The sequence below is a fragment of the Pygocentrus nattereri genome, chromosome 4 (genome assembly GCF_015220715.1).
Source record: "Pygocentrus nattereri isolate fPygNat1 chromosome 4, fPygNat1.pri, whole genome shotgun sequence".
NCBI lineage: Eukaryota > Metazoa > Chordata > Actinopteri > Characiformes > Serrasalmidae > Pygocentrus > Pygocentrus nattereri.
In genome coordinates this window covers 51,490,766-51,513,265 of record NC_051214.1, presented here as the reverse complement: position 1 = coordinate 51,513,265, position 22,500 = coordinate 51,490,766, and the positions used below count along the sequence as shown (strand labels likewise).

Sequence of the window (22,500 nt, the reverse complement as noted above, 5' to 3'; positions counted from 1 at the left end):
TGAATAACAGAAGCTCCTGTTCATTTTCCCCAGAAACAGCTGAAACTCAGAGCTCCTATTATGGATGCCGGATACAGAGATCTGAACACGCCATCACAGGCACACAGCACGGAGAATTAACAGTAATGAGTGGAAATAAGGAAATCATAGCAGACAAACTTAATGCTCTATTAACACCAAATAAACAAATACATAAATAAATTATAGCTTTGATTTTCATTAAGCACCAAAAAAGTCTAGTAAAATAAAGTAATGAACACTAAAAAAGGATCTGAACTGAATGAATAATTTGGAGGTCTGTTGGCTGTGCTGTAGTTCCTCATCAGCAGCAGATCAACACAAATTTGAAACATCTCCCACCTTCTTCTCATAAACGTCCTTCCACTCAATACCAGAGAAGAACTTATGCTGCATGATCTCTTTAGCATCCTCGGGCCCGCCACCTAACCTGCAGCAAAGACATACAAAACGTGTTCATACACCTGCTTACATACCTGCTTATACATCTGCTTATTGCTGTTGTCAAAAGAAAACCTTGTATCTCCATTTTTCAGTTTTTGACATCATTTTACATTGTATGTAAATTTCATGATGAATGGACTAAAAAGACTCAAAATGACCCAAAATAAAAAAATCTGGTTCAGTTGACTTACATTAAAAGTCCTCCTGTAAAGTTTTTCATTTGGAGATACGAAGTTTTCTTCCAACAACAGCGTTATACACCTGTTTACACACCTTTCCTTACACCTGCTAATGCACCCACTAATACACCTGTTTATACACCTGTTTATACATCTGTTTACACTCCTAGAGTCCACTCTTAAGAACAGTGGAGGTGGGTTTAGAGTAGCGAGGGTACAGTTTTGAGTATAAGGGTGTGTGTTTTAGAATATAAGGGGATGTGGTTATATTATAAGGAGTGAGGTTTGGAGTATAAGGGGTGTGGCTTCAAGTCTAAGGGGTTGTGGTTTAGAGCCTTGAGCAGTGGTGTATACAGAGCTGACCGCTGCTTGGGGTCTTTCTGTAGAAGTCCAGCGAGCAGAGCTTTGGCCTCAGGGCTGAGTGTTCGGGGGAAGCGGATCTCCTCCATCAGGATCAGCTCAAACAGCTTCTCGTGGTCCTGATTGTAGAACGGCAGCCGACCGCACATCATTTCGTACATCACCACCCCCAAACCCCACCAATCCACGGCTCGACCATAGTCGTTATCCTCCAGAACCTGGAAGACAAGCAGAGCTGTTCACTGCTGTAGCCTTGTCCACTCTGCAGGTGTAACATCCAGTGAGGTTCAGTGCTGATTAGCATGTTATTTATCAAAAACATTAGCACCCATTAGCTACTGAGCATATCCCACACTCTTAAAGCCATGCTGTCCTCACACTGTGATCCGACAGTGTCACACGCTATTGATCTTCACTGTTACAGTGGTTGTTACCTCCGGAGCCAGGTACTCAGGAGTCCCACAGAATGTTTTCATCGTGGCTCCTTCTGTGATTCCCTCCTTACACAGGCCAAAGTCTGTGATCTTTATGTGTCCGTCTTTGTCCAGCATCAGGTTTTCCAGCTAAGCAAACAAAGAGAACATCAAAAACTCTCCTCCAACAAGACTGCACACAGACAGTCAAAATACAAAAGTGATCATTTTTAAATCAGCATCCTAATCCTAATCCTAATAAATCATAATCCAGCAGAATCACCTAAAACAGTAAGACTGCAGCTCTTCAGCCGCATTTTTCTTCCCTTAGGCATTTCTTGCCTAAATTGGAAAGAAGTAAATTACCAGATTTAATCTTAAATCTCGCCGATTTTCCAGCCACACCTGGCTCAGCAGCTAAAAATCTCTGCGTTATAATAGATTCAGATTGATCATTCGATCAACACACAGGCGGCATCACTAGGACAGCTTTTCTACATCTTCACAACATCGCCAAGATCAGAAATGCCCTGTCCCTGCGTGATGCAGAAACACTAGTACAGCCTTTATTACTTCCAGGCTAGACTACTGTAACGCGCTACTGTCAGGATGCACGAGCAGGAGTTTAAACAAACTCCAACTAGTCCAAAACGCAGCAGCTAGGGTCCTCACTAAAACTAGAACATCTGATCATATCAGTCCAGCGCTATCATCACTTCATTGGCTGCCTATTAAATTCCGTATTGATTATAAAATCCTTTTATTGACGTATAAAGCCCTACATGGTCTCGCTCCTGAGTACCTGCAAGACCTTATTTCTCATTATGAGCCATCACGACTACTCAGATCCCAGAGCGCTGGCTCACTCAAGCACATCAAGATGGACGTCTTTTCGTGTTCCTCCTGCAACCGACGCTATTTCTTACTTATTTTAACTTTAGTATTTATTTTAAGTGTACAGAACATCTATGGTACAGTTAGTTACAGTAAGTGATACTTTTTTTTTTTTGATCCCACAACTGGGGAAATTCCACCTCTGCATTTAACCCATCCGTGAAGTGAAACACCACATACACACTAGTGAACACACACACTAGGGGGCAGTGAGCACACTTGCCCGGAGCAGTGGGCAGCCCTATCCAGCCCTACCCTATCTTTACTGACTACAGCTCAGCATTTAACACAGTCATCACACACAAACTCTCAGAAAAGCTCCTCACCCTCGGACTGACACCTGCTCTCTGCAACTGGGTGCTGAGCTTTCTATCAGACAGACCCCAGTCAGTCAGTCAGCAGCCACACATCCAGCACAAGAAGAGTCAGCACAGGGGTCCCACAGGGCTGTGTGCTGAGCCCCCTTCTGTACACACTCTTCACGTATGACTGCGTGGCCTCCCAGAACAACACCAGCATCAAGTTCCCTGTTGATGCTACAGTCGTTGGACTGATCACTGGTGGGGACGAGACAGCAAGCAGGAAGGAGGTGGCTGAGCTGGTGGCCTGGTGTCATGACAACAATCTTTCCTTGAATGCAGACAAGACCAAGGAAATGATTGTTGATCCAAGGAGAAAGCGGGAGCTACACACCCCTGTATGTTGGTGAGACTGAGGTGGAGAGGGTGAAAACCTTCAAATTCCTCGGCATCCACATCAGTGAGGATCTCACCTGGTCTCACAACACACACCTCATCAGGAAGTCCCAGCAGTGACTGTAGACAGCAGCGATTTCTCAACAACAACCGTGCACTCAACAGCTGCACCTTACCTGCACTGCACTGCTGCTGTTAGAACAACACTGTTTACATCTATTACTGCACAGAGTAACATTGTTTACTGTTTACATCTGTTACTTGATGCACTTTATGAACAGCTGCTCCACTTATTTGTACACACGCCCGTGTAACTTTAATTTTATTTCAACTTTGCACATACTGTACACTTTTTGCTTTTACTTTTTACTACGGTTTTTTAGAGTTATTCTTATATTCTCTTTTTTTATTCTCTTAGAGTATATATGGTGAATGGAGGAACAGCAAAGTAAGAATTTCTTTGTACAGTGCAACTGCCTGTTCTGCTGTGCACATGACAGAACTCTTGAATCTTGAATCTTACTAATAATTCCTAGAATTCCTAAGGCTGCAGCTGGGGGAGGAGCTTTTTCTTATAAAGCCCCCAAACTCTGGAATGATCTTCCAGAAACTGGTCGGGACTCAGACACAGTCTCAATCTTTAAGACTAGGCCTCTCCCTGCTTTCTTTCCGAGTATACAATCACCCACCTGTCCGGCTGGACACTGAAGGACGACCGACTGCCGAGCCCTCCTGCTACCCACTTCAGACCAGCTGCCACCACCTGCCTTGGACGAGCTGCCCACCCTACGCTGATGTTCTCCCAGCTATTCCTACTACTAACACTACTGCTATTAATATTAGTAGTATAATAACTCTGTAGGTAGTCTGACCAGAGGAGGACGGGTCCCCCTGGTGAGCCTTGGTTCCTCCCAAGGTTTCTTCCTCAGCTCTGAGGGAGGTTCTCCCTGCCATTGCCGCCCCTGGCTTGCTCACCTGGGGGGGGTTTTCAATTTTTACATTCTTTTTAAAACTTTGTCTTTACTGGAATTCTGTGACGCTGCTTTGTGACATCATCAGTTGTAAAAAGCGCTACAAATAAATTTGATTTGATTTGATATTAACTGAATATGTTTCTTAACTCTAATGTACATAAAATGCATAAACGATGATCAAGGCTAACAGTGGAGGCTTAATTGAAATCTTGTCTTTTGTTCTTCACTGATAACATTATGTAGACTAAGACATCAAACTTCTGTCATGAAAAACTGATTTTCTTTTAAAAAAAATCACCAAAACAAAATTTGATTAATCTTTTTCAGTGTAGCTTTTAAGTATAGGTTATTATTGTACACTGGTTCATTTGTTGAGTATTGGACTTGAGTGTTGTTTTTTTCTGTTTTTGTTTATGATACAGGACAGTTTGAAAGATGTTTATTTTCTTTTAATTTCCACTGCTCCTGCATGGACCCCGGGTAGAATAAAGACCACTTTGTAAAAGCTACTGGGGATCCAAATAAAGAATAAAGAATAGCTCCTACAAATACTTCAATATTAGTCAGAATGCACAGGTCTGAGGTTGAGAGGTACTGAAAAGACATAAACACACACCTTCAGGTCCCGATAAACCACCTTTTTCTCTGAGTGCAGGTAATCCAGAGCGGAGACGATCTCTGCTCCGTAGAAGCGTGCTCGCTCTTCAGAAAACACTCTATCTCGAGATAAGTGGAAGAAAAGCTGGAGAGAGAAGAGCAACAGTTCAGACTAGACACACTGCAACTCACACAAGTAAAAACAGAGTAATTTCTCTAAAACTCAAATGGAGATGAATCATCTTACTGACAGGAGGTAAAGACTGGATAAACTACACACTGCAGATTCAGACTGGATTAAAACTGCTGCACACTCTCATCAGTAATCATTTTCAGAAATTACTGCAGCTCTGAAAGTGTTTCAACATGATTATAGTAGAGTTATTTTACTCTGATATAAATTTAGTGTAATAATCATCAAATGAACCACAGCAGCTACGCAGCTCACCTCCCCTCCGTTAGCGTACTCCATAACGAAGCAGAGCCGGTCGTTAGTCTGGAACGAGTGCTTCAGACCCTGAAGAACACATACAGACAATCTGCATTAGAAACAACTCCTTTACTCTGTAAAGCAACAACAACAAAATAATAATAATAATAATAATAATAAAAATAAAAATTGAGAGTACAGATACAACATTTACCTTTCTAATATCAAGACCTTTCTGGTCCTTAAATATATGGCGATACCCAGTACCGATAACCTAACTGACCTGGAAATCCTGATATTTATACAAGTACATTTAAAAAGAGTATTTACATGTTGGATTATATGCAGCATATATATTTGATGCTTAAGCAAACCTATTTTTCCTTTCCTGCATATACTTAGTATTAAGTAAATATATAAGGAAATTATGATTATATTATATAATTACTAATAAGAACCATGTTTAGTGATTTAAACAGTTAAATACAGAACTGAATATTAATATTAAACTTTATTCATTTAGAAGTGTTCCTACTGTAATACCATAATCTCAAAGCACTTTACAGAAAGATCAGTAAAACAATGGAGAGATAACTGAGCACTGAGCCTGAAATTAAATTAACAGCACAATTTACATTACAAACAGTGATCCTCTGCATTTCTCATCTTATCCTAATCTAAACACACACGTCTTTAATCTGAATTTAAAAACAGGTATTGAGCCTGAATCTTCCAGCAGCTGAGCTGAGGGAAATAATCTGGGTGGCTTCAGAGCTGAAATGTCTTTATTCTATTGGTAGAGGAGTTAATGGTCTGAAGGGTCTCACCGTGAGGAAAGGGTGTTTGGAGCCCTGTAACACTCGGTTCTCTGTGAGTGTGTGAGCTACTTCATCCTGAAAACGAAGAACAACAACTGCCATAAACAGCAGTTCAGTAACCAGAAGCTCACAGAGAGTCACAGTGAAAATAAACGCTCACTTTAGCCACGATCACATCCTTCTTGAGGATCTTCATGGCGTAGTATTTACCGGTCGCCCTCTCCTTCACCAAAATCACCTTTCCAAACGTGCCTTTTCCCAGCAGCTTCAGGTATTCAAAGTCATGCATCGTCTACAGAGCACAAAGACAATCACCTGAGCTTATTCAGATCACCGCAAACCAGCACATCAAAACCTTTTATTAACACTGTTTACAATCGGACTCCTCTATTTCTCTGAGAAACACTACGGCACAGCCAAATTCTGATGTTTATAAGTCACAGAACGTCACATCACACCTTATTCATCAAAGCTGCATAAAACGTACAAACTGCTCTGCCTGATTCATGAATTCATACGAGAACCGAAAGATTTGAGCGCATTCAGCTTCGGTGCATGAAATGAATACCATTTAAATGAAGCACGCCATAATTCATGCAGATTTTCTGTAGAAGGCCAATAAAATGACAGCTCTCAGCTGCCCATGAGCCAAAGGCTATACCAGCAGGTGGAGTCTGAGGTGGAGTGGTGAGTGCACTCTTCCCCCTACTGACCACACTACATAATATTAAAATGATGACCACTGGAAAAATGTGAAATAAACAAAACATCCTAGTTTTTTAAGATGGTAGTGATGTGGGTGTGAGTATGTTTGTAAAAGAACAGATTTAAACACTGTACTATCGCCGTGAATGACACTAACTGTGTTTTCTAGCTTTATTTTGTGGGTGGAGTCAGTAGTATGAAATAAAAGCACAGTGTAATATATTTCAACATATTCTGAAATCAACATGCATGTAAAATTAGCACAACTACTCATGTACTGTATTGCCCAGCGCACAAATGATAAGTTTTACTGTTGTTTCCTTTTTTCATTCTTATTATTATAGATGATATTATTATAGATTACAGTAATAACTGTTTTGATTAGTTAATATTTTCTATGATTAGATCAATCAACCAACTGATCTGACTCCTTGAAAAAAGCCAGGATGCCAATCACTAAGTGAGGCTTTTTGTTTGCTGAATGTTGATGACGAGTGCACCAGCGCCCCCTACTGTGAGCACCATCTTCACTGAGGCGTTGTATTGGTTTAGGAATTTCACTGTTCTCCCCTAATTAGTCTACATTCCCTCCCAAAAATTTCACATGGTGCTCTCCACAGGTTCTCATTATAAGATCTGGCCTCGTGAGACTCCCTCCTCTCCCCCGACTGATAGGGGACAGTCTGTACCACTCTGAGACGAGGTTTGGCCAGGCTCATCTCCGTATCTGTATCCAAGGGAACAAACGAAGCCTCCATCCTCTCATCCTCCTGCTTCTGCAGCCCATCAGCCACGGCCTGAATAGCCTTTGTCCACTCCTCCCTGACCAACAGGACACAGAACACTCAGTGGGTCATCACACCTCTCACTATGGAGCCTCAGCACTTTATTTCAGACTAAAAGAGAAGAAAACATCAGTTACTGTACAGTTTCTCATTCCACAGTAGATTCGGATTAATGACAGGATTAAAATGGTAATTTCACTTCCGTGTGAATCTGCAGTGTGTATAGTCTGATGGAAATGACTGTGGAGTGATTTTAATCCTGTATGAATCTGCAGTGTGTTCTAGCATTTAAGGTGGAAAGGGAAGTTTGAATGAGAAGCCTGTTACAGCTTCGTAGTTCCAGCGCTGACAGCAGCCAATGTTCTCCACTGCAGCTCCTTAGTTTCTACTCAACCTTCACAGTCTGTGTACCTCTCTTCAGGAGTTTCCACATGAAACGTGCGCTCAATCACCGTGGTCCACTGCAGGCAGCGGATAATGAAGGTGTTGGGCTTGGGTCTCTCCGTCTTCATCAGCTGACATTCTGTCCAGACAAAACCATGGATAATCAACTCACATTAATCAATCAGGCCTTTTAAAATAAACAAGTAAATATGGCAAAACAGATAAAAAAACAAAGTACAACTGATCTGTCAATATACAGCATGTAACATATATAATTTGGTACATACATAAATATATTTAGAACTATTGTTCAGATACACAGTACTGACAAAACGCACCCTCGTATATTCAATATCCAGTCTAAACAGTCGTTAAGTACAAGTTGATGATTTCCAGGAGATGTTTGTGAGATGAGATATAAGATGATCCACTTGCACAGTGAAGGAGAATGTCAAAAGTGAAAGTAACTGAAATCTTGAGTTAAAAATCTGATTAAAAGCAACAGAGAAAATGGGGCTCCTAACAACCACCTGGAAGACCTGGTGGACACCAAAAGTGCCCCATCAGATAAACAGCACTTAAAGCTTTCATTTTTGAGAAAGAGGAGAAAATCAAGCTGCTTCAGATCTGAAAACATCCACAGGTGTTTCTGTCCATCTTCCCAGCTGTCAAGAAGCCTCACTGAGAAAAGGAGACAGACATATCAAACAAAAGAAGCTGAACGGTGGACTGACCACAACATGACAATGTGTTTGGAGCCTCTGAGAAGAGTGGAAGTTGTAATAAAGGTAAAGAGTGACTCACTGAGCACGCAAGCCACTGAGATTAGGTTTAGCTGCTGAGTTCTGGATAATTGTGTGTTTCCTGGTGCTGAAAAATCAATAACTTGTACTCAGAGGCTGTTTTTAGTGGACAGTAAATAAACAAAGGGGGTCTGAATTTTGTGCTGTACAGAGAAACATCAGGCAGCGAGGCAGTAAACTCTAATGTTCTCTTTAACTCTGAGAACTGTTCCGTACGTGCCACTGAGAAGTTATTGAGCGGAGTCTCCAGCTGGTCCACGTCCTGCGGCCGTTCTTTGTATCCGATAAATGTCCCGTCGCTCTTCAACAGGAAATATCTTGGCCTCCACGTCTTTATGTACTCGCCTAAAAACACATGGAACTGTCAGTTAATCACACCAGAACTCAGTCCACTGACGGTCATCCACACAAACACTCTCCCTCTCTTAAGGCTCCTTAAGGCCTGGTTCTAGGTAAAAACAGTCCAGCGTGGTTTGGCATGTTCACCTGAACCAGCCCGGTTCTGTTTATGAGCAGGTCTGTTACAGCCGAGCACTCATACAGAACCTTTACATTATCTTCAGATTTTAGGTTCTTCACACAGCATGCGGAACCGAAAGAGATGTAATGCAGAGATATTAAACAGAACTGATCACAAATCACAAATATAGTCCAGTGAAACTCGGAGTCACAAACACAGCTCTAAATATTTACTAAAGAGATCAGATACAGAAACAGTTCAAATGAAATATTTAGCATTTTATATTTTCTCTTACAGTACACTTTGAGTATGACTAATCAAAATGAGCTATTATTAATAACAACAACAATAATAATAATAATAATAATAATAATAATAATAATATCACTGCACACAGCAGTTTTACAAAACAATTTAAAGAGTTTTAAGGTTTTTCACATTTTTACTTTAATGAAGATTAATGTTCAAATATTTAATTCTATTCTATTAATCACACAATTTCTTCAAATATTTCACTAAAATGTGTAAAAATGTTAAAAATTATTATTTATATGAATGTATCAGAACATTATAAAGATATTATATGAGATAAAGATATTATTGATATGATCACAGTACAGTAGTTTGACTGAAACATTAATAATGTTACGGTTTCCTTCCGAGATGAATAAAGTAGCTGATATGACTGTCAGTACAGTTTAAAGATTTAAAATCATTTAAAATATTAATACAATCATAATTAATGTTTAAACATTCACGTGATTGATCAGGACAGTTCTGAAATGAATACCGTTATTTACTGTTTAAAAACGTCATGGAAGTTTAATATTAATGATGTGAATGTTACTCATATGATGTCATCAGCACGTGCTGATGTCTAATGCTGCTACAGTATGACGCGACCGGTTCAGCAGTTTAATGTACAGATTCGTGTTATTGATACAATCGTATTTCATTTCAGCTGAACTGACCGGTCCGGTTTAAAGATCGATAAGGTGGTCGTGGTTCATCTTATAGGAGAGCCGCGTTATTGATTAGGTTGGTTAGTGTAGTGGGTAACACCTCTGCCTTCTACACTGTAGACTGGGGTTCAATCCCCACCTGGGTAACCACCCTACACTATACCAATAAGAGTCCTTGGGCAAGACTCCTAACACCACCTTGGCCCCCCCCTGTGTAAAATGATCAAACTGTAAGTCGCTCTGGATAAGAGCGTCAGCCAAATGCCATAAATGTAAATGATTTGATCGTTTCAGTGCCGTTTAGACATGAATAATGTTACTGATAGGTTCATATTAGATCTGATAAAGTGAGCGCGGGGGGTTAGTCCGCTGACTGATGATGATGATGATGCTGGTCGTATCGCTGCTCTGAGCGCTGACGTGGCGGCGGGTGTTTTCCTGGGGGGGGGGGGGGGGGGGGGGGATTACCCTGCGCTGACCTGAATGAATGTGCTTTCACGTAAACAGCGCAGGGACGTCCCGGAGTCACAGCAAGAACACCAGCAGAACTTTCCGCCAGCACAACTGACTCGAGTCAGGCAGCGGCGTGCACGGTCCGCAGGTTTCCGTGACCCAGTCCGCGGCAGAACTCGCTCTGACCCGAGAGAAGAGCTGAAATCACCTCACACCTCCTCCGGTTTCCAGTCTTCACCGCTCAACTCTGGACATCACACCCCAAACCAGAGGCTGTGGCCCTGAAACCAAAATTCAAACTGAACCCCGAGGTGTAGATTATTTTTGACCCGTGCAGCACCGAGAACAAAACAACAGCGCGTTATTTGACGTTTTACCTCCATGTTGTTTGTGAAACAGACGGACCGCACGGCTTTGACGCCGCTGCGCCTTTAAACAGCAGCACGGGACGACGAAGGACTGATGGCACGAGTGACCGCGCGAGTGACGGTCTCTACTGCCACACCCAGTCTCTGTAACGCGCGCGGGATGGCATGGCCATGCTGGAACATGCAGGACTTCCTTGGAAAAGACGTCGTCTTGAAGGCATCATATGTTGCTCAGACTCCTCTGAGCCCAGAGAAACTGGCTGTTTCCGGGCGCGGTTAACACGAGGCTTCCTTTTGGCACAGTTTGAACTGGTTTTTGTGCCAGAAATGTTTTTTTGTTTTTTGCACAATTTAAAAACTCCTGTTACCATTTACACTAAAAACAATGAAGAACAGGCAGGAATCATCAGAAGTGACTATTTAGAAGTCAAGGTCTTTTTTTCTCTCCCAGGGAAAGTTGAGACATGCGGTAACGTGAAATTTAGTTTAAATGTTTAAGGATCAGATAATAATCACTTTAACAGAAGCCGCTGCAGCTCCACATTCACATCAGCGTAAATGAGGAATTATAAGGGAAAACGATGTTTGTTCTGCAGTGCTTAGATTTTGTGGTCTAGCACTTCAGACAAACATCTAACATCTGAATTTTCTGGATTTCATATCTTTCACACTTTTATTAAATTAAGTTCTCCATTGATAGTCAAAACTGGTGACCAAAAGACAAACACAATTAAAATTTTTAAATAATTGATTTTTTTTAAAGTATTTCTAAACAAAAGAATGTTTAACTTTCAGAAAAGAAGACTGAAAAGTTAATTAGCACACAGACTTCATAGGAGGAAAACAACAACAACAAACAATAACAAACAATATCCTTAACAGAAGTCAGTCGCTGAGCAGGCGTAAGTAAACACGCCCCTGTGCTGAGTGAATAACAGAGTCGCTGTGTCGGGTTTTTCTGGCGGCCACATTAGTCGACCTTCTGGTAATCGACCTGTTAATTCTTCAAAACAGGAAGTTACACACACACACACACACACACACACACACACACACACACACACACACACACACACACACACACTGCTGACTCATTCCACACACACACACAATCAAAACAGCACTCAGCTCAGAGTATGAGCTCATTAACATGTTTAATATTCAATAAACAACTAAATCATGACTTCTACAAAATCACACATCATACAAACACACTCAGAACTGCAGCTAGACCACGACCCCTCTGGTCAGCCCACGCCATATATGAGCAGATTAAAAGCTGCTTTTCACACTGTTTGATCTGTATGTATCGTTATGGGTGACGAAGCACGAACAACATCGTACGTTACTGAGAGTTTTTTAAGCATTCTTTATTCTTTACACGGCCCGGTTTCCAAAAACGTTGTGATGCTGTTCAAGGCGTAAATAAAACAGAATGCAATGATGTGTAAATTATTTAAGCTCTACATTTAATTGAAAATAGTACAAAGACAACGTATCAAATGTTACAACTAAGAAATTTCATTATTTTTTAAAAACTGATGCCAGCAACATGTTTTCAACAAAAGACTGGTAAAGATGTGTAAAGCTAAAAAAATACCTGATTAATGAAGATCTGACACTGAAGTTCTCAGTATTTTCACTCACAAAATCAAAAGCACTAGTCATGTGATCTGCGTGGCCAAACTTTCAAACATGACCGTCTCTGATCAAACTACAATGTGTGTTATTGGTGCAAATTAGCCGAACACAGTTTGTCTTTTTGTACAGTTGATCTTACTTGGAACATTTCAGTGGCTAACCTCACGTTCCAGCTTAAATTCATGTTCCTCAGGTTCTTCACGTCTCACTCGCTACTCTAAACTGTTTCTCAGTCTGAGCTGTGATCTACGTTAGACTGAAGCATCAAAAATGAGGTTCTGCCCAAGATCATTTCCACCTCAACTCACTTTTAATCAGTATTGTAATTTAAAGAGAAATGCTGGAATTCTGGAAAACTCATATTTGACTTATTTCTTCTTTTTAAAGCTTGGAGCTATAAGAGCTATGTCTGCAAGTACACTACACTTTTAAATACATCATAATACTAATAAACAAACACAATTCAGATCACTTACCTAGAAAAACTACAAACAGTCCATTTTTTTTGCTAATTTATCTCAAAACAACACGTATTCCAGTTCAAACAGATAGGAATGATCTTCATTTCAGGCGGAAAACCTGTCGGTAACATCTGTGAGGTTAATATTAAGATTTTTTTATTCGCAAACATCTAGGAAACTAGATCAGTGTACTGGAGTTTTATCAAAACATTATTTTACTAAATAAACGGGGGAGGGGTTGGGGGGGGCACGCTCTAGGTTGTCCTGAATGCCCCCATGGCCACACATAGGGAAAAAAATAACTCTCCAAATCCCTTGTGGGCAAAACAAGGCTGCCGCCACGCTAAGCGGGCCAAATCCAGCCTGGGCAGCGCTCGTTTTCATCTGGGCTTGCAGTGCTGTCTGTCTGCATAGTTGAACTGAGATGACCCCACCGGCAGCAGCACACAGTACATACTGTCCTGCAGCCCGGCCCGAAAACTCTGAACACGCGGCGTCCCACAGGGCTGTGGACTCGGCCCTCTTGCCGGTTTTCCGTGGACACCCCCTTGGACCTTCCCTGGCCAGCTGATGCTCTGCGGTTTGAGTGCGGAGACATGAGCTCAACATTTCCTACCTTTAAACACAGAAATGACCACCAGCAGGACCGAACTGCAGGTCACTTTTAGTGTTAGGAAGTGACTAATCACGTCTCACCTCATACGGTATGTATATAAAAATAACTGCTCACCCCTAAATGTAAGTCAAATGGGAAGCAGAGTATGGCTGAACAATTTGGGAAAAATATACATTTTTCCCAAACCGTTGTATAAAATGTGTTTTATATAATACAATTTCTTAAAATCAATATTAAAATTGCGATTTAAATGTAATCAATTTTCTGTAAACTAAGCTACATGCTTCTTTTTCACCAATTACAACAAAATGTAAAAAAATAATTAAAAACTATAGCAGACTACAAAATGCTCTAAATTTCACTTTTAATTGAACCATTATCTAAAAGTAGCTTAAACCACCCAGACACTCAACTACTCTACAAAAATAAACACAGAGCCAACAGCACGACAAACCTGCAGCTTTTCATTGTCACAAAACAAAACAAAACAAAAAACAAATCACTCAATTTCCAAATTAAGAACGGCATCTCGGACCACACTTCCGCAGCCGCTGATAAAGCGTACAGCATCAATTTTGTCTTTAAGATAAAAACCCCTTTTCAAAAAAGTTGGGACGCTGTACAGAATGTAAATAAAAACAGAATGCAATGATATGCAAAATACTACAAAAACAACATGAAATGTTGAAAATGAGAAAATGTATTGTTTTTCAAAAAATATATGCCAATTTTGAATTTGATGCCAACAACACATTCCAAAAAATTTGTTTACCGCTGTGATTCATCGCCTCCACTTTCACAGCTCTGTAAGCGTTCGGGCGCTGAGGAGACGAACTGCTGTAGTTTTGAAAGTGAAATGTTTTCTGTTCTTGTTTGATGCAGGATTTCAGCTGCTCAGGGTCGCCTTTGTCGTATTTATTATTTCATAATGTGCCAAATGTTTTCAGTGGGTGACCGGTCTGGACTGCCGACAGGCCAGTTTAGCACCCAAACTCTTTTACTACAGAGCAGTGCTGCTGTAATACATGCAGAATGTGGTTTGGCATCGTCGTGCTGAAATAATCAAGGCCTTCCCTGAAGAAGACGCTGTCGGGATGGCAGCAGATGTTGCTCCAAAACATGCACTGTATATATCATTCAGCATCAGTGGTGCCTTCACAGATGAGCACGTCACCCATGCCATGTGCTTTAATGCACCACTACACCATCATAAATACTGGCTTTAGAACTGAGCACTGATAAATAGCTGAGGGGCCTTTAGCCTGGAGGGCACAGCGTCCATGATTTCCTAAAACAATTTAGAATGTTGATTTGTTGTTTTCCACTTCACCTGAATCCATTTTAAATGAGCTCAGGCCCAGAGAAGGTGGTGGTGTTTCTGGATCCAGTTTCTACATGATTTCCTCTTTGTGTTTGAGTTTTGACTTGCATTAGTGGATGTAGTGATGTAGTGATTAACTGTTTTCATAGACAGTGGTTTTCCTGATTTGCGCTACAGAATCATGTCTGTTTTTAATGCAGCGCCATCTGAGGGCTCAAAGATCACATCCAGCATATTTTAGTTTTTGGCCTTGTCTCTTGCATACAGAGATTTCTCCAGATTCTGGGATTTTTTTAATGATATTATGTATCATAGATGATGAAAAGTAAAAATTCTTTGCTATTTTATGTTGAAAAACGTTATTCTTGAATTGTACAGCCTTTCACAGAGTAGTGGACTCCTCATCTTTACTTCTGAAAGACTCCGCCCCTCTGAGATGCTTTTTATACTCAATCATGTTACTGACCTGTTGCCAATTAACCACTACTTTTTTTGTAAAGCATGACACAACTTTACCAGCCTTTGTTGCCCTTGTCCCCCTTGTCCCAACTTTTTTGGAATGTGTTGTTCGCATCAAATTCAAAATGGGCACATCTTTGAAAAACAAGAAAAAAAACAACACTGCACTGCACATCATTGCATTTTGTTTTTATTTACTTTTTGGACAGTGTCCCAACTGTTTTGGAAATGGGAGTTTTTCTCCAGCAGACGGTGCACCGTAGCCTTTAGATGGCTTCAGCAGTCTCGATGATTTGTGGCAACATTTAGATGGTGCGTGGTACGCTTCATAGGGCTTCAGTACTTTTTAGACGGCTTCACTCAATGGTGTGACAAACATTTTAAACTTTTAGTTTCTCACCTCCTCTGATCAGCCTGAAACTGTTTTACTTGATTTTAGCCCATTTTTAAAATGTTTTTAGGTATGTTTTGTTTTGTATGTTTATTTATTACATTTTTTAAGTTGGATAATAAAACACATCTGAAAGGACAGAATTATGTTTTGAGTTGAGTCTCATCAGTTTAGAACATTTGTTTTGTGTAAACTGATTTTACTGTCAGCGTTTTTCAGTTTTCAGTTTCGGTTTTTGGATGAGTGTGTCTGGCATTTTGGTTTCAGTCATGAATTTTCATTTCGCTGCTTTACAAACTTTATCAGTTCAGAAAGTTAGAGCGGAACTAAGAGAGCTAACTGACAGGCAATTTATTCATTAGGGTTTTACAGTTCATTATAATAATATCTGTTATGCGTGAATAATAGGGTTAATAATTTGGTCTCAGCATCGACTACAACACTGTCAGTTATTAAAACAGTTACCTTCATCAGCTGGGAACTCCTTTTGAAGTAAAAATGAAACAAAAAGTGCACCATGGATGATCATGTTGATGAGATCAATAACAGGAGAAAAGGATGAAAGCAGTTCTCCTGACTGACCGTGTTCAGCGTTTATGGCTCCTACCTCGTTTGTGAAGCCATCCCTCCTTCACAATCACCACTTCACCCATGACGGCCTGTAGAAGATCTGTCTATAAGACACTCAGCCCAGCAGGTCAGATCTTCAGTCTGATCATCCAGCAAGACACAAAGCCTACAGAGAAACACAGCACAGCACTGCATCAGCCCTTGATCCTCTCCAGGAGAAAACGCTCTCTGAACATCACGCGGCAATAACAGACGAGGAACCGCGACTGGTCATCACAGCTCTGATCAATCAATTAACCTTTATACCAACTCTGAGTACACTGAGTTAGACCCTCAGCGACAGCGCAGCCGAGCCAAAACACGTAAGTGATTGAAAAAATTACATTTAAAAACATTTTTCATTTGATAACTCCAATAATAATAATAATAATAATAATAATAATGATGTAATACTAAAAAAATCTATCAAATCAGAATAAACTGGTGAAGCCAGAATAAACTTAATAAATAACAGATCAAACAGGAATGATAAAAAAAGCTCAGCATTAACTAAAAACTAAAGACATGAAAAATATCATAAATGTAAAACAATAACTAAAACATACCAAAACCAAATTAACCCTCAGCATTGGCTCAGGGGCCCTTTAGCCTTTAGTACAGGGGCCCCTCAGTATTAGCGCAGGGGCCCTTTAGCCTTTAGTACAGGGGCCTTTAATGTAGCAGCCTGTTAGCCTTCAGCACAGCGGCCCTTCAGCACAGCGGCCCTCAGCACAGCGGCCCTTCAGCACAGCGGCCCTTCAGCACAGCGGCCCTTCAGCCTTTAGTGTTTCAACTTCTCAACAAACGAAAAACAATACATGACCTTTCTCGTAAAAAAAAAAAAAGATCATAAAGAAAAACAAACAAAATAACTGATCCAAAAAAGGGCAGGACAGTCAATATACAAGTTATAATATATATATATATATTTATTTACACACACACACACACACACACACACACACACACACACACACACACACACACACACGGTTTCCTCCCACAGTCCAAAGACATGCAGTCAGGCCAATTGGACGTGCTACACTGCCCCTGGGTGTGAGCTTCTCTGACGGAGAAGCGGCTTAGAAAACGGATGGATGGATGGATGGATGGATGGATGGATGGCTGGCTTTAGCATAGTAATGTTATCTGGATTAAAAAGGCTTCTTATAAAGTAGAATTCTCTATCAGACACAGCCGCATATGCACTTGCTTATGATTGTAAGACAAAAAATAAAAATAAATTTAATTGGTTTTATATTAATGAATTTATTTTAGTATTTTATACACACCGATCAAGCATAACCTGATCTACTTGTTTCCACTATCGTTGTCCATTTTATCAGCTCCACGTACTCATATAGGCGCACTGCTGTGTCTGATCCACTCAGACCAGCACAACACACCACCACCACATCAGTGTTACTGCCGTGCTGAGAACAGTCCACCACCCAAATAGTACCTCCTCTGTGAGGGTCCATGGGGGTCCTGACCACTGAAGAACAGAGTAAAGGGAGCTAACAAAGTATGCAGAGAAACTACAGTCTGTAATTGTGGAACTACCAAGTGCTCACACACTACATTTCCAGAAGCGTTCCCTCCCCCATCCAAATCACTGAATTCAGGTGTTCCAGTCTCTTCCGTGGCCACAGGTGTATAAAGCCGAGCCCCTCGGCCTGCAGACTGCTTCTACAGACATTAGTGAAAGAATGGGTCGCTCTCAGGAGCTCAGTGAATTCCAGCGTGGTGCCGTGATCGGACGCCACCTGTGCAGCAAGTCCAGTCGTGAAATTTCCTCACTACTAAATATTCCACAGTCCACTGTCAGTGGGATTATAACAAAGTGGAAGTGATTGGGAACGACAGCAACTCAGCCACGAAGTGGTCGGCCACGTAAAATGACAGAGCGGTCAGCGGATGCTGAGGGGCATAGTGCGCAGAGGTCACCGACTTTCTGCAGAGTCAATCACTACAGACCTCCAAACTTCATGTGGCCTTCAGATCAGCTCAAGAACAGCGTAGAGAGCTTCATGGAATGGGTTTCCATGGCTGAGCAGCTGCATCCAAGCCTTACATCACCAAGCGCAATGCAAAGCGTGGAATGCAGTGGAGTAAAGCGCCGCCACTGGACTCTAGAGCAGTGGAGACGAGTTCTCTGGAGTGACCAATCACGCTTCTCCGTCTGGAAATCCGATGGACGAGTCTGGGTTTGGCGGTTGCCAGGAGACGCTACTTGTCTGACTGCATTGTGCCGAGTGTAAAGTTTGGTGGAGGGGGGAACATGGTGTGGGGTTGTTTTTCAGGAGTTGGGCTCGGCCCCTTAGTTCCAGTGAAAGGAGCTCTTAAAGCTTCAGTACCGAGAGATTTTGGACAATTTCACGCTCCCAACTCTGTGGGAACAGTTTGGGGACGGCCCCTTCCTGCTCCAACATGACTGAGCACCAGTGCACAAAGCAGGTCCATAAAGACGTGGATGAGCCAGTTTGGTGTGGAAGAACTTGACTGGCCTGCACAGAGTCCTGACCTCAACCCCATAGAACACCTTTGGGATGAATTAGAGCGGAGACTGTGAGCCAGGCCTTCTCGTCCAACATCAGTGTCTGACCTCACAAATGCGCTTCTGGAAGAACGGTCAGAAATTCCCATAAACACTCCTAACCCTTGTGGAAAGCCTTCCCAGAAGAGCTGAAGCTGTTATAGCTGCAAAGGGTGGGCCGACATCATATTAAACCCTATGGAATAAGAATGGGATGTCACTCAAGTTCACATGCGTGTGAAGCCAGACGACCGAATACTTTTGGGCAATATAGTGTACACAGTAAGTGGAGCTGATAAAATGGACATTATACAACAGTTAGAGCCGGCCACACAAGCTGATTGGGTGCGAGGCGAGTACTAAGCAACGACTGACCGCTGTAGGAGACGCTCAAGCCATTTGAAAATTTTTACTTCTTATTTTGCCACAAACAGAAAACGGACGCTGTTAAGACCACATCTGACCGACAGCCGATTCGGTCCGACTCTGAAGACGAGACGACACTACATTCCCAAACTGTCGTCTCCACTGAGCAGCTTTTCAGTCGGCAGCTGTGACAGAACAGCTGAACAACCTGGAATCAGCCAGAAATGAACCCAACACCATTCGCCAGACGTGTCTGATCTTCAGAGTCGGACCAAATCAGACTGAGCCGTAAAACTGACCCAGTAAAAACAGAAAAGCTGCTCAGTGGAGACGACAGTTTGGGAATTTAGTGTAAGGAGCTGGAGAACGAACTGCCGGCTGAGCGGCGAGTGGGCGGAGCTCGTTACTCTGACGTAGCAACGAGCTGCTCGTTAAGGAGCTCTAATTAGGAGGAAGGAGCTGAACATTAAAACATATTAAACGCCGCGTTCACGGCCAGTTTATTCATTTCTTACTGTATGTATTTAACTGCTGCAATAAAAAGCACACAGTAGAACACTGGAGGTCAGGTGTTCATCATGAACATCACGGCTCGAGCCAAAGGCGAGGTTATTTCACGGTAGCGCACTCCCTCTCATGTTTATGCGTTCTCGCTTAAATGAGCATAGAAACAAGGAGGTGGTCAGAACATTGTGCCTGTATGGTCAGAACATTGTGCCTGATCAGTGTATGTACATAAAATAAATACATAAATATAAAATAATAATACAATCATAAGCAAGTGCATATCCTGCTGTAGAAAAAGTCTTTTATCTAAAAAACACTAACACGCTAATGCTAATGTTAGCACTTAGAGTGTTCTGTTAGCAGCGAGCTAACGCTGTGTTTTAATACGGATTAGTGCGTTTTAGCCGTAAAAGTAAACATGAGAAGACATTCCGGGAACATTTTAATACACGGTTTATTCCTTAAAACATAAAGCCTTAACATTACTGGATTAGCCTGTTAGCTGGTTAGCATTAAACAAACAGCATCAGTGGATATTTAATGACAGTAGAGCTCCAGCAGCTGCTGTTCAGACTAAAATGTATTCTTTACATAAAAGTGACTGTAAAGCATTTTTGATTGCTGTGTGCAACAGCACCATCTGCTCATTACCGCTGCAGATATTCGTGTATCTTGTCAAATCTGACTGATAAGCGACTTGAGCTTTTGTCATTTAGTATGAAGCAATAAAACACCGTCACTTTCTCTTGAATCCTCGTGGTTGTAATGTTCTGCTTTCATAGAACAGCTAAACACGAAGCGTCCAGCTTTAAGAGACTTTTTAATGTGTCATATTTTGTCTTGTGGGGAAATGTGTGGTGCCCAGCAGACGGCGCAGACGGCGCAGACGGCGCAGACGGCGCAGACTCAGTCTGAGTCGCCCAGAAATAAACACACACTTTCTCTCCTACATCTAAAACAGGTTTTATAATAATTCAGAAACATTCACTAGCTTTGATTTTCATTTAGTTTCTGAGTCTGTTTTTTATTTTTTGAAAAGTAATCATTTTATTTAGTTTAAGTTTTGGTTCAAATGAACACAACAGTAGACTAAGCTCAGCTCTAAGACTAAATCTAGTTTTTTTCCTCAGTAATTCTATTTAGTTTTCAGGGACATTATCGTTATTTTTATAATTTTAGTTGGTAAAACGGACGCACCACAACGCCGTGGACATTTTCCAATAGCTTGATTTTCTGATTTTACAAATACAGCTGACCAATCAGAGCTCTGTTGTCATGGTTACAGCCTAAGTGAATTTGCAATAAGACTCAAGCTCGTCTGGCTCGTAGCATCAAAACCTAAACGAAGAGCAGCCGACTGTAAACCCGCAGAGATTACAGTAAATATGGAACGGACTGCAGCGGGACGTCTGGCCTGACAGGGAGAAGCTCGGACTGTTTACAGCTGTGTGTGTTTATGTGGGTGAAGCGAGTCTGTTCACATCGGTCTGTGTGTTTGTGTCTAGCATTGATAATAAATCATCACAGACACCAAGAATCGACTTTCCTTCTTTTCCTTTTCTCAGTGTTTAAAGGGCCCATATCATGGAAAAGGGGGGGTTTATGTAACATGCAAACATTACTAAAACATGACATTCAGTAACCTGCACAGACAGCCTTTCACTGTAGACACACTAGCACTACTCAGCCCACAGCAGTTTAGCCACGGCCATTCAGTCTACAGCGACAGACCGCTGTAGTCGCGTAGTCACTTTGTAGTTGGTGCCATGTTCTAATGCCCATATTAGGAACTCCAGGTCTCCAAGGCCAGAATAAATAGGGTTTTCACCTCTATCGCCCTCGTATCTCACCCGATCAGTGAACGTTCTGCTCCTGAGGATCACTGGATGCTCTGAATTATGCGGCTGTTAAAGAGTTGAAATATGAATATTGCTACGTGTGAGCTAAAACTACTGCACACGGAATTCATGTTGTTAGACCGGCAGCGTCCTTAAGCGGTTTAGGCAGTAAACATTTCCATGTACAGGCTTTAGCTTATTTTTTGCTGTTTCACTGAACGAACAGGTCAGTATTTTGACTAGTTTGCTAATGTTTGTGATGGCTCGTCACAGCAGCTGCACCATTTAAGGTGAAACAGGAACATTGAAAGAAGAAGCTGTGAAAAAAAGGTGCTATTCAGCCTCGCGGCTTTAACTCGGGTAGTATTTTTGATAAGGAGTTTTAGCCTATCAAAATATCCCACCTAGAGGTTTTATTTACGGGTGTACTTGTAAATATGAGCTATGGTAGAACACGTCGATAAGACAGCACAGCATGTCCGAGCACCACTACAGCCCGCCGGTTTCGTGTGGCTTGGTGATAACAAATTGATGCGCGGTAGCTTTAGCTCGCATGTAGCAATGTTAGTATTATAGCTCTTTACGATCTTGGAATTCGGAGGATCCAGTGATATTCAGGAGAAAGAGAGGAGCTTAGACCCGGAGTTCCTAATACTGGCATAACGAGGATTACAGAATGACGCACGACTACAGTGATCTATTCAGCCCCACACATTCAGCCCACAGCAGTTCAGCTACGCCCAAAGATAAACATACCGAGACGCCGCGTTGGGACCAGCCACTTTAGGGAGGTCAACATCTCTGCTAGAGTGCATTCAGCACCATTACAGAGGGGCAGTTGGGAAAGATACTGTCCTAAATTACACTATTTGAAGAATACTGAACTCAGAAAGCTGGATAGGGTTATATAACGGAGGGAAGTCGGTGATCCGCTCTCGTGTGGTTGATGCGTATTGTTTGTGTGATGTTTAAATATGGCTGTGTGGTTGCTGAGGGACAGAGAACCTGTTGAT

The 22,500-nt window shown here is 41.7% G+C and overlaps 1 protein-coding gene across 7 annotated transcripts in view; it reads right to left on the bottom strand.

The window, feature by feature from the left end:
- The window catches only part of LOC108411508 (RAC-alpha serine/threonine-protein kinase-like), a 40,454-nt gene that overhangs the window by 4,811 nt on the left and 13,143 nt on the right, over nucleotides 1-22,500 (bottom strand). For all 7 annotated transcript variants that reach the window (XM_017683110.2, XM_017683111.2, XM_017683112.2 and 4 more), the window contains exons 2-12: nucleotides 16,239-16,367; nucleotides 8,716-8,844; nucleotides 7,724-7,835; nucleotides 7,217-7,349; nucleotides 5,983-6,114; nucleotides 5,832-5,897; nucleotides 5,023-5,091; nucleotides 4,594-4,719; nucleotides 1,436-1,564; nucleotides 1,005-1,219; nucleotides 361-448 (exon numbers count right to left, since the gene is read on the bottom strand). In XM_017683110.2, coding sequence (XP_017538599.1) covers nucleotides 361-448; nucleotides 1,005-1,219; nucleotides 1,436-1,564; nucleotides 4,594-4,719; nucleotides 5,023-5,091; nucleotides 5,832-5,897; nucleotides 5,983-6,114; nucleotides 7,217-7,349; nucleotides 7,724-7,835; nucleotides 8,716-8,844; nucleotides 16,239-16,284 — 1,245 coding nt within the window. In that variant the 5' untranslated portion in view covers nucleotides 16,285-16,367. The remainder of the gene's footprint in view (nucleotides 1-360; nucleotides 449-1,004; nucleotides 1,220-1,435; nucleotides 1,565-4,593; nucleotides 4,720-5,022; nucleotides 5,092-5,831; nucleotides 5,898-5,982; nucleotides 6,115-7,216; nucleotides 7,350-7,723; nucleotides 7,836-8,715; nucleotides 8,845-16,238; nucleotides 16,368-22,500) is intronic.